This window comes from Oncorhynchus gorbuscha, linkage group LG02, assembly GCF_021184085.1.
Source record: "Oncorhynchus gorbuscha isolate QuinsamMale2020 ecotype Even-year linkage group LG02, OgorEven_v1.0, whole genome shotgun sequence".
Classification (NCBI taxonomy): Eukaryota; Metazoa; Chordata; class Actinopteri; order Salmoniformes; family Salmonidae; genus Oncorhynchus; species Oncorhynchus gorbuscha.
In genome coordinates, this window is record NC_060174.1 from 49,236,319 (window position 1) to 49,248,359 (window position 12,041).

A 12,041-nucleotide genomic window follows, 5' to 3' on the forward strand; every position below is an offset into this window, starting at 1 on the left:
ATCGCTGCCAATGGTGCCTCAACAAATTACTGAGTAAAGGGTCTGAATACTTATGTAAATGTGATATTTCTGTTTTTTGTGGAAAAGGTCAAGGGGTCTGAATACTCTCCGAAGGCACTGTATATTCTTAATATGCCTTAAAAAAAGACACTTCCGGTTTTGGCGGGAAATAGCAGTTGAACCGGTAGAAAAGTGATTTATTCTCATGATGGAACATTTGTAAAATACCTGGAAAATATTCAACTCTAGTTTTTTGTCCTAAAGTTTGCATGTGGTGGACATTGTTTTGGAACGCCTGAATTGAATTCCAACGTTGACCTGCCACCTCTGTCTGGCAATCATCATCAGTCAATCTCCTCATAGACTGACTGTCTACACTAAAAGCCTCGGTCTCTTCGCTAATACAGCAGCAGTTTCCATTCCTTTCTTTTCCTATCCCTTTATTTCATTTCCTGTCAATCCTCTGTCCTTCTGTACTCTATCCCCTCCGGTGTCTCTGGCAGAGTGCAGTCATCTCCGGTTTCCGGCCCATGCCACTCATCAACAGTTACACTGCGTCTCTATCTCTCTATAATCTCCTCATGTATGGACCTGTAGCTTGATTATAGACCCTCTCGGATCCTGAAATGCCCGTAGAGGAACATTCTCAGCCCGCCGCAGCAGTGAATCTCCTTCCCTGTCAGACAGAGTGAGAACTGACAGGCTATAGCATATGCAGGTTTCCTGCTATCGTATCAACGTTTTCACACAGGTGGTCTGATTTAGAGTAGAAGTGTATAGCATAATATCAAATATATAATAGAACCAAATACTCTATCTTCGAGGTGAACTCTTCTCACTCATGGTCGGCAAAAAGTAAAGACGTTTATAACAAAGCTATACTGTATATGGCGGTACCTACTTTGCAACATAATACTGTAGTTAGATGTCTAGGTGAAGAAAAGTAATTGTTAGGATTGAAATAAGTGTGATATTCTTTGATTGGCTTTGTATTCGTTGTCTCTAGGAATGCTGCCAATATTATTTAAAATTCTCCCAGCTGTGGAAGTAACATTATCTTGTCTCAATTGCCATGTGGATGTTGTTTGAGGTCCCACGTGGAAGTTGTTTGAGGTCCTTCTGTAGCTCAGTTGAGCATGGCGCTTGTAACGCCAGGGTAGTGGGTTCGATTCCCGGGACCACCCATACGTAGAATGTATGCACACATGACTGTAAGTCGCTTTGGATAAAAGCGTCTGCTAAATGGCATATATATATATATATATGTCCCACGTGGAGGTTGTTTGAGGTCCCACGTGGAGGTTGTTTGAGGTCCCACGTGGATTTTGTTTGAGGTCCCACGTGGAGGTTGTTTGAGGTCCCACGTGGATTTTGTTTGAGGTCCCACGTGGAGGTTGTTTGAGGTCCCACGTGGAGGTTGTTTGAGGTCCCACGTGGATTTTGTTTGAGGTCCCACGTGGATTTTGTTTGAGGTCCCACGTGGAGGTTGTTTGAGGTCCCACGTGGAGGTTGTTTGAGGTCCCACGTGGATTTTGTTTGAGGTCCCACGTGGAGGTTGTTTGAGGTCCCACATAGAGGTTGTTTGAGATCCCACGTGGATGTTGTTTGAGGTCCCACGTGGAGGTTGTTTGAGATCCCACGTGGAGGTTGTTTGAGGTCCCACGTGGATGTTGTTTGAGGTCCCACGTGGAGGTTGTTTGAGATCCTACGTGGAGGTTGTTTGAGGTCCCATGAGGAGGTTGTTTGAGGTCCCATGAGGAGGTTGTTTGAGGTCCCATGAGGAGGTTGTTTGAGGTCCCACGTGGAGGTTGTTTGAGGTCCCACGTGGAGGTTGTTTGAGGTCCCATTTGGAGGTTGTTTGAGGTCTCCTGCACAGATGTAGTTTCTGCACATTGCTGCAAGTCTTCACAAAGCCAATGTGGTTTCGTAGGTCCCGTTTAAGTCTTACCCCAGTCTTAGTAGATGATAAAGTTCAGAACGTCTAAACCAGTCTTCAAGGTCTGTGTGCAATAATCTAGCCCACAGATCAGTTCACCTCCCTTAGATCTGAAGGTCCTCACGTTGCTGTGGTGTCCCCTTACTAAAGTTGGAATCCTTAGTTGCTACAGCCACGTTTGGACGTACATTAATGATATATATACCCATTGATTCTGGAAGGATAGAACTTCTAAATGCCTCATGAGCTTAGTTCAACTGTCGTACCCCATCAGAAGCCAAAATAGAAGCTTGTTTTACTCCAATGTTTGTCATGTGCATGTAAAATAAGCAATGTCCCACTGGGGGAAAAAAATGGTTGAATCAACATTGTTTCCACATCATTTCAACAAAAGAATACAATGTGATGATGTTGTATCAATATGAAAAACTGATTGGATTTGCGAAAAGTCATCAATGCAAGGACATTTAGTCTTTTTCTCAACAAACTTTTAACTTTAATCCAATGATGTTTGTTGATTTCACACTGAATTCACATTAGTTGACAAACTCAACCAAAGGTAAATCAAAGCTAGACATTGAAATGACATCTGTGCCCAGTAGGTTATAGCCTCAAAACATGGTTACGACTATACGTTTTACATCATGGACGGTCAGTCTTTGCATCCATAGCACTGTTAATATATATTTTTAAAGTGGTTACATTTCACCAGGCCCATCTCTCTGCGTTTTACCAAACATAGACAGGGTGACTACTTTGTTATTGTTTAAATTTGAGCTTTAAAGCCACAGTGGTTTAGATGTGTTTCAGAAGTCCCAGGCGTGTTTTGATTTATGAGGACAGCATAGAGACTTCAGAGGATAATGTTGAAGGAGTCCAGGCTTTGGCAGAGTCTGGCTCAGAGCATATCATTACCCGCTATCCAGGAAGAACCTTCGGGGATGTTTAGTTCATATAGGGACACAAAACTCACACTCTACGGTTTCATGTACTTAAGCTTGCGCGCGTGCACACACACACACACACACACACACACACACACACACACACACACACACACACACACACACACACACATATTCCCATGCCTGCCTAAAATCCCCCTCCCCTGACACGACCTAGTGAATACCAGTTCATTCGTCTCTCTAATCCACTCATGGACTCACTGTCCTCTATGGAATGTCTGGTACCCCTTTCTGTCTTTCCACACGTCTGTTGAGAAGGATATGGTCCCTTTGTGAGCCTGTCAGTCTGATAGATAAAGAAGGTGTTGTTGAGGAAATTCCTCAGTTGCCCTTAATGAAACAAACCTTTGTCAGTATGTCAAAGGCAATATATACTGAGGCAAATATATATTGAGACAAATGGTTAACCAGGGTTTTATGTACAGTCAGTACCTATACCATATTCAAAACTGTTTGAAATACCTTACTTGTGTATCCAGCAGCAACTATTGCACCCATTTGAACAGATAATTCCAGATCGTGTGTTCAACTCACTTTTAAGCTCATTCCCTCACTTTGTCTTTAACGTTTCCTCCGGCCTCTGTTTTTCCAGCATGCCAGTGTGACCCGCAGGGCGCCCTCAGCACGGTGTGTGCCGCCAGCGGTGGGCAGTGCCAGTGTCGCCCCAACGTGGTAGGCAGGAACTGTGACAAGTGTGCCCCTGCCACCTTCCTTTTTGGACCCAGTGGCTGCAGACGTACGTTTGACTGAAGTGAAAAGGCTTCCCTGTCAGTAATGCATCATTACAGGCACTGAATCTGGTACTTATCACTTCCTTTGCCCTCCTCCCCCCCCCCCCCCCCCCAGCCTGTGATTGCAATCCCCAGGGCTCGGAGGATGCGTTCTGCCACGAGGCTACAGGCCAGTGTGTGTGTATCCCCGGGGCATACAGCCGTCAGTGTGACCGCTGTCTGCCGGGTCACTGGGGCTTCCCCAACTGTCGCCTCTGCACCTGCAACGGTCACACAGAGCAGTGCGACCCCTACTCCGGAAAATGCCTGGGCTGCCGAGAACAGACCACTGGACACAACTGCGAGAGGTCAGCCAGGGGTCAATGTGGGTTGAGGAGTCAGGCGTCAATGGTTAAGGTGGCTCATTGGTGTATGGCTGGATGGGTAGGCATTAGAATTGGTCCTTAGAAGGCAGCCGGTTGCCTAAATCTCCCCGTAGCATAAAGCCACTTGACAACTTTGATTTGTTTTGTTGTTGTCTATAATAAAGACATGTATGTGAATGATAGAGTGATAGATACCACCTTTTGCCTTTTCCCTACAGGTGTCTGGATGGTTACTACGGCGACCCCGTCCTGGGTTCAGGGGACCATTGTCGGCTCTGTATGTGTCCGGATGGGCCCGGAAGCGGGCGACAGTTTGCCGGTGAATGTTACCTCGGTCTGGACTCCCCTTACCAGGTGTTCTGTGTCTGCAGCCCCGGGTACAGAGGTAGGCAGCCAATAACAACCACCTGCCAAGATTTATAGCGCACCTACAGTAGGAAACTAGCGAAGCATGGCAGGATTACTTATTATACTTGTTCCCTGCTTCCTATGTTCAGACTTGTTCCCTAGGAAGCAGAAGATTAGTATGCATTCATGTTGAAGCTTGGGGTAACTTTCCATGATGTCAGTGGAGGCTCCTCAGAGGAGGAAGGGAGGACCATCCTCCTCAATGAATTTCCTAATAATTTAAATTGTAAAACATGTAAAAAGTTATCCTTTTTAGATAGATAAATCATATCACCAAATAACTTGATTAAAACACACTATTATGCAAAGAAGGTCTACAGTAGCCTCAATAGCACCCTTTAGGGTAGCACCATGGTGTAGCTGGAGGATGGCTAGTTTCCGTCCTCCTCTGGGTACATTGAATTCAGTACAAACCTAGGAGGCTCATGGTTCTCTCCCCTTCCATAGACTTACACAGTAACGTCCTCCAGCCTATCAGAGCTCTTGCAACATGAACTGTGGCTTGTTGTCCCACCCAATCAAAGGATCAGAGAGTGAATCTAGTACTGAAAGCACAAGCTACAGTTAGCTAGGACTGCAGTGTATACAATGTGGTAAGTAGTTGAGAGAGAAAGACAATAGTTGAACAATTTTTAACAAATACATTTCCTTCAAAATGAAGGAGCAGCAAGAGAGAAATAGAGAGAGAAAGATACTTTTTTTTCCAGTTTCACTTACTTAGCTAGCAAATGCAGCTAGCTAGTTTAGCCTACTGAAACACCCTGCTCAAACAGAGGGATGCTATGTTAGCTAGCTGGCTATGACTTTCCAACACAACACTGGAACTCTTCCAAGTCAAGGTAATCTTTTGGTATTACTCATTTATTTCCACCGGGGCCGCCGGTGTAACTGCTTACTGACTGTTGTGCATTGCTGATGTGTTGTGCCAAGAGTGTGCAAAGCTGTCGTCAAGGCAAAGAAAGGGTGGCCACTTTGAAGAATCTCAAATATAAATATATGTTGATTTGTTTAACGCTTTTTTTGGTTACTACATGATTCCATGTGTTATTTAATAGTTTTGATGTCTTCACTATTATTCTACAATGTAGAAAAACCCTGGAATGAGTAGGTGTATCCAAACTTTTGACAGGTACTGTACATACATATACAATTGCATATACATTTGATTTTCCGGACAAACTTAAAATTAATGATCAAGGAAAACAAAACCTATATGTGAATATTCTAAGTTATTATATTTCATGAATCACATATTTATTTATTTATTTTATTTGACCTTTATTTTACTACGCAAGTCAGTTAAGAACAAATTCTTATTTTCAAAGACGGCCTAGGAACAGTGGGTTAACTGCCTGTTCAAGGGCAGAACGACAGATTTTGTACCTTGTCAGCTCGGGGATTTGAACTTGCAACCTTTCGGTTATTAGTCCAATGCTCTAACCACTAGGCTACCCTGCTGCTTCATTGTAGGGAAAATACTACATTTTCAAGAGTGCATTAGTTTAACCCTCAAGTTGACTGTAAAGCCTTCAAAATAAAGCAAAACAAATTAAATGGTCGATGGAAGTAAAATTGGCTATTCTAAGCACAAAGGTTAAAAGAGTATTTGAACATTATTTCCAGAGAAAAGTTATATATTTTTTGGTATCTGGAAGTGTGACATGTCAAATTAAATGAAACACGTTCTATGACTGACTGTAATTTCTTTGAATTGCACTGAATTCAATTATACTTCCTGTCACGCTAACTCAAATTCTACATCCTGTGGGGTGTGACCAATTCAATTAGAATTTCAGCTCATCAAATCAAAATCAAATCAAATTTATCTATAAAGCCCTTCGTACATCAGCTGATATCTCAAAGTGCTGTACAGAAACCCAGCCTAAAACCCCAAACAGCAAGCAATGCAGGTGTAGAAGCAGCTCATGAGTTGAATGGGAGTCAATTCCAAAATTCTGAATTGAACACAACCCTGGCATACAGTATATAATTGTGGAAGTAAACATATATGCAGTCATTATTTCTGATAGTGTGGATAGATTGTTGTTTTAGAGGTGAGTGATGACACAATCATTTCGGTGAAGGGGTTATTAAGCACTTTTTTCCCCCTTCGCCCTTTTCCTCTTGTTCCCTCTCCCCTACAGGTGCCAGATGTGAGGAGTGTGCCCCAGGTTACTATGGAAACCCCCATGAGAACGGTGGGCAGTGCCAACCCTGCCAGTGCAACAACAACATTGACATGCTGGATCAGGAGTCCTGTAATGTCAGAACGGGTGAATGTCTCAAATGTCTCTATCACACCGAGGGTCAGGGCTGCCACGGCTGCAAGCTGGGTTACTATGGAGATGCCCTCACGCAAAACTGCAGAAGTGAGTAAAAAAAGTTCACTTGCATTTCTTTGTTATGTGTTTGTCGTATCAATGTGAGGTGAAGTCGTTGTCATTGTCCAATTGCTAACCTGCTAGCAACATCTCTTCTCTCCCTCAGAGTGTGTTTGTAACCACCTGGGCACCAATCCAGCCACGTGCCCGGCGATGGGTGACTGCCACTGTGATCTGGGCAGTGGGCAGTGCCAGTGTCTACCGAATGTGGTGGGTCAGCACTGTGACCAGTGTGCCCCCGACACCTGGAACATGGCCAGCGAGACGGGCTGCGACGCCTGCGACTGTGACCCCAACCACTCATTTGGGACTTCCTGCAATGAGGTGGGTTCTCACACGACCACACCCATCTTTTGTTATGTCCTAAAGGTCACATTTCTAGTATTTATGCATGTATTTTGTCCACAGCTGAGTGGCCAATGCTCCTGTAAGCCTGGCTTTGGGGGTAAAACGTGTCGGGAGTGCAGAGAGCTGTTCTGGGGAGAACCTGAAGTGAAATGCAACGGTGAGTGAGGCACATCTCAATCAGAAGCATTGCAGTTATTCGTGCTGACACCACACTAAATTTACATCTTGACACACACTGAGGTCTATGTGTGTGCGTGTGTGCATGTCTATGTGCATTTGTGTGTGAGAAAGCTCCAACCCGACAATTTTAAATTGCAACACACGCAAAGGAGGCCTTTAGTGTTAATGACTACGGTATCACAAGCAGCCACATTCCACTAGCTTCGTATCATGGGAATGTGTAGGAGTTTCAGCTATGGTGGAGAAACTCATTGCTTCCTCACCTTACTGTGGGAGCCAATATTAAGGCCAGATGTGCTCTCTCACCTGACGGCTGTGTTTCTATGACAAACAGGCAGGGGGGGGGGGGGGGTCTGTCTAAGCCTCCCAATATCCCGCCGGTGCCCCACAATGCACCTTTGTTCTGATGGGGTGTCCTGTTGGAGGGACGGCTGTCCAACACAGTGACTGCTGCTGAAAACAAAGGACTCTGTCACAGAGTAGAAATCAATGGAGCAGAGCAGCCTGCTGAATTATCTACTGAAGGACACATGAATTGGCTTCTGATGTAGGTTAGTCCCTTGAGTCGAAATGTGCAGTCACTGTATGAAGTGTCTACTGTGGTAGTTGAATCTACTTCAAACTTTTGTATACATTGTCGACAATGAAATTAGAAAGTGACAATCAAACCAAAAGTGATCGAACTAAAATGTGTAGAGATGACTTTGATGGCTTTAACATAGGACTTAAACAATGAACTTCTCGGCAGGCTGTGTAACAGTGTCGGTTCAGTCCCTCTCATTGCCCCAACCTGGGATCAAACAGGGACCCTATTAACACATCAACAACTGCCCCCCACGAAGCACCGTTACCCATCTCTCCACAAAAGCTGCGGTCCTTACAGAGAAAGGGAAACAAATACTTCAAGGTCTCAGAGCGTGTGACGTCAACGATTGAAATGCTACTAGCGCACACCGCTAACTAGCTAATCATTTCACACCAGTTACACTCACCCCCCTTTGACCTACTCTCCGCAGCAATCCCCAGCAGCTGGGCAGAGTGCAACTGAGTGATTCTGGTAAACAACATCAATGTCAGACCACCTCATATTGATCCTCCCCTCCAATCTGGAGCCCAACAGCTAAACATGACATAAAACTAGCTTCAAATAGTGCAGTTCGTTAGTATGTTATAAATGTTGAGTGTGACATTGCACAGTTGTCCATCCCGCCATTTGTGTGGCTTTTGCACTGATTTGAAAGCAGTTTGCTTCCTGCAAAATCTACATACACTTCCGTAGGAGCCATGTCCACTGCGCCTTGTACATCAAAGCCTTGTCCCAAACAGTGTGTGTGTGTGTGTGTGTGTTGGCCCATGATGAAAGACTGCTCCAACTGTAGACCATTGAAGGTGTAGTTTACAACCATCTCTGCCCCCCTCCACCCCTAGGCCTAGGCAGAGGAATAGAAGCCATATGGGGGATCCATGTCGCAAAAAATGCTGGAAATGCCCTCCCTTGCCTGCACACAATCATCTTATCTGTGCTGTAACGTACAACATGCTGTGTAGAAACTAAAGAAAAGAGGCACGTTTAGGTATTTCAACATAGATCCGGCTATATTCTTGAAATTGTTCATTGAAAAGTGAGGTGAAGGATTTTCTCAGAAAACTTAGTTGGGAATTGCCATGGACCTCGCCATATTATCACGATACTTAGGTGCCGATACGATATATATTGCGATTCTCACGATTCTATGTATTGCGATTCGATACTGCGTATGGCTCACTATGTGTCTGCTGCAGAGACGAGAGAGCACGAGTAAACCGGTTTTGATCCGTCATGGAAACAAAAGTGCTGAAAACATGTTGGCTCACTGGTTAAAAAGATGGAGAACAAGCTACAGGCGTTTTGGAGCAGGTACAGCCGATTAGCTACTTGGCATTAGCATTAGTAGCATTTGTCTCCCCTGAATGAGTCATTAGTTACGCTAAATGCAACATAACTTTTTTTTTGAGGGGGGGGTCTCTAAGTACTGCTAAATTAACCATTTGTTTAAAATGCAGTGGTAAATATGTTTTACAGTGGTAAATATGAAAATAAAAGCTTCCAAATCAAACTAACAACCTGACCACTCTCTCGCGGTTTAAACCATTTAGTTCTATGTGTCTGCACAAACCGTCTCCCTGCTCATGTTGCTGTCCACTCAGTAGTGCTAAATTTCAGCCTCAGCTGAGCTCCTTTAAACGCTTAGATTTTAATTTTGCACTTGCTCATTTTCGTCATTTATTTGAGACACGTCCTTGATAAAAAAAAACAACAACTAATGCCTTTATTCCAATGCATTCGATTTATCTGCTGATTTTCCATTGCTTGCTGTTGTCAGTCAGCTGTTTCGAGCGCTCATTGCTTTGTTTTTCATGTGCGCTCGCTCGGGTGTTGGTGTTCTCTGTGCCGTCCCTGGCTAAAAAGAAGTAGACCATTTATTCAGCTGTATTTTATTCTAGCAATATTTGTTTTCTTTCATGGATCAGCTGATGATGGTCGCCAATGTCACTAGACAAGTAGCCTAAAGCTAGACACCAGTGTGCATCCAATCTATCCAACATGAATGACAGTAGGCCTATAGTTGACTCTCACTTATAAGCATTTGATTTTGCAGTGGCATAGGCCTACATGACTTTGGATTTATGTACCCATGACAACTGGCAAAACATAATGACATTTTACGTAGGTATAGTTATACTTACAGTGCATTTTTCAAGATCGCGAAGAAGTAAAACATTTTTTATGTATTTTATTTTTACATTTACACTTTATTTAACTAGGCAAGTCAGTTAAGAACGAATTCTTATTTACAATGACGGCCTACCGGGAAACAGTAGTTTAACTGCCTTGTTCAGGAGCAGAACGACAGATTTTTACCTTGTCAGCTCGGGGATTTGATCCAGCAACCTTTGGTTACTAGCCCAAATGCTCTAACCACTAGGCTACCTGCTGCATAATTCAATTGTTAAATGCTTAATAATTACAAATAACTGTCATATATGTAATTAATGTCACAAAATAAATGTTGTGTTTTATGTCACAATCTGTGAAGACTCAAAGCATTCAACGAACGGCAATCAGAGTTTACCCACCTATTTTTCTACCGGGAGGCCTATTTGAAGTTCATACTAATAGGCCTACACATTGTAGTCTAGTCTAGTAAATTGACTGTATGTGTTAGGATGACAATCTCATTTTACCCCGGACAGTTTCAGACCCATTTCAGGTGTCCTGGCTTTTCAGGCTACAAAAAAGGTACATTTTTTGTCAGCAAGACGCATCAATTAACGTAGGCCTAATCAATGGCAATCGCCGAATGTCATTAGGCACTTTTTTGGGGTGTTTTGTAAACAAAGGTTTATTTCCGTTCATCAAATGAGTGTTCATGGATTGCAGTGTTTGGATTATGTTGGAGTGGACAAACATGCACAGGTAGCCTACTTTATGTGATTTGTTTGAGAGTCAGGGGAAAGCATCGTGACTGGTTGTGTTCATGTTCATGCCACATTCAAAGGTCATTCATTTTTACCGTTAAATTACGTCTTTGTTATTAGACCCATAAAAAAAATGTAAATAGAGACCCCCGAATGTCACGTTGTCCATTTAGTGTTGTTTGCAGAGTCTGTAGGGTGGCCCTTTTGTTCTCCACATGCTCCACACTGAGGCTTTGAAGTGGGCAAACATCTCCCTCTTTCTCCATTCCTCCTCCACCCTCTCTCTATCCTCCCTATTCACTCAGCCATCCCCGCCTAAAGGTTACGACAAGCGTCACTCTGTTGGTCTACGTGTGTGCACATGGGCGGAATGGGATTTTTGGAGTAGCGGACACCTTTTGGTGAGATCCCATTCACAAGAGAGGGGATGGGATTATTTCTTACATTTTTGTGTTTTAATTTTGTGAAAATAAGGAAGAGTAGCCTTCCCTTGCTAGTAGAAGCTAGCAGGCAGCAGGCTTTAGCCTAGCTAAATACATACACTTCATGACAAAGTATGAGGACACTTGCTCGTCGAACATCTCATTCCAAAATTATTGGCATTCATATGGAGTTGGTCACCCCTTTGCTGTTTTAACAGCCTACGCTCTTCTAGGAAGGCTTTCCACTAGATTTTGAAACATTGCTTCCATTCAGCCACAAGAGCATTAGTGAGGTTGAGCACTGATGTTGGGCATTTAGGCCTAGCTCGCAGTCTGCGTTCCAATTCATCCTAAAGGTGTTTGATGGGGTTGAGGTCAGGGCTCTGTGCGGGGCAATCAAGTTCTTCCACACCGATTTCGACACAACCATTTCTGTACGGACCTCGCTTTGTGCATGGGGGCATTGTCATGCTGAAACAGGAAAGGACCTTCCCCAAACTGTTGCCACAAAGTTGGAAGCACAGAATCGTCTAGAATGTCATTGGATGCTATAGCGTTAAGATTTCCCTTCACTGGAACTAAGGGGCCTAGTCCGAACCATGAAAAACATGCCCAGACCATTATTCTCCCTCCTTTAGAGTTGGCACGATGCATTTGGGCAGGTAGCGTTCTACTGGCATCTGCCAAACCCAGATTTGTCCGTCCGACTGCCTGATGGTGAAGCGTGATTTATCACTCCAGAGAACGAGTTTCCACTGCTCCAGAGTCCAATGGCGGCAAGCTTTACACCACTACAGCCAACACTTGGCATTGCGATCTTAGGCTTGTATGTGGCTGCCATGGAAA

General features: G+C 43.9%; 1 protein-coding gene across 1 annotated transcript in view; it reads left to right on the top strand.

Annotated features, from left to right (window-relative positions):
- The window catches only part of LOC124003690 (laminin subunit beta-1-like), a 38,190-nt gene that overhangs the window by 18,199 nt on the left and 7,950 nt on the right, over nucleotides 1-12,041 (top strand). The window contains exons 18-23 of the mRNA XM_046312213.1: nucleotides 3,494-3,637; nucleotides 3,748-3,979; nucleotides 4,216-4,382; nucleotides 6,550-6,774; nucleotides 6,893-7,110; nucleotides 7,195-7,291. Coding sequence (XP_046168169.1) covers nucleotides 3,494-3,637; nucleotides 3,748-3,979; nucleotides 4,216-4,382; nucleotides 6,550-6,774; nucleotides 6,893-7,110; nucleotides 7,195-7,291 — 1,083 coding nt within the window. The remainder of the gene's footprint in view (nucleotides 1-3,493; nucleotides 3,638-3,747; nucleotides 3,980-4,215; nucleotides 4,383-6,549; nucleotides 6,775-6,892; nucleotides 7,111-7,194; nucleotides 7,292-12,041) is intronic.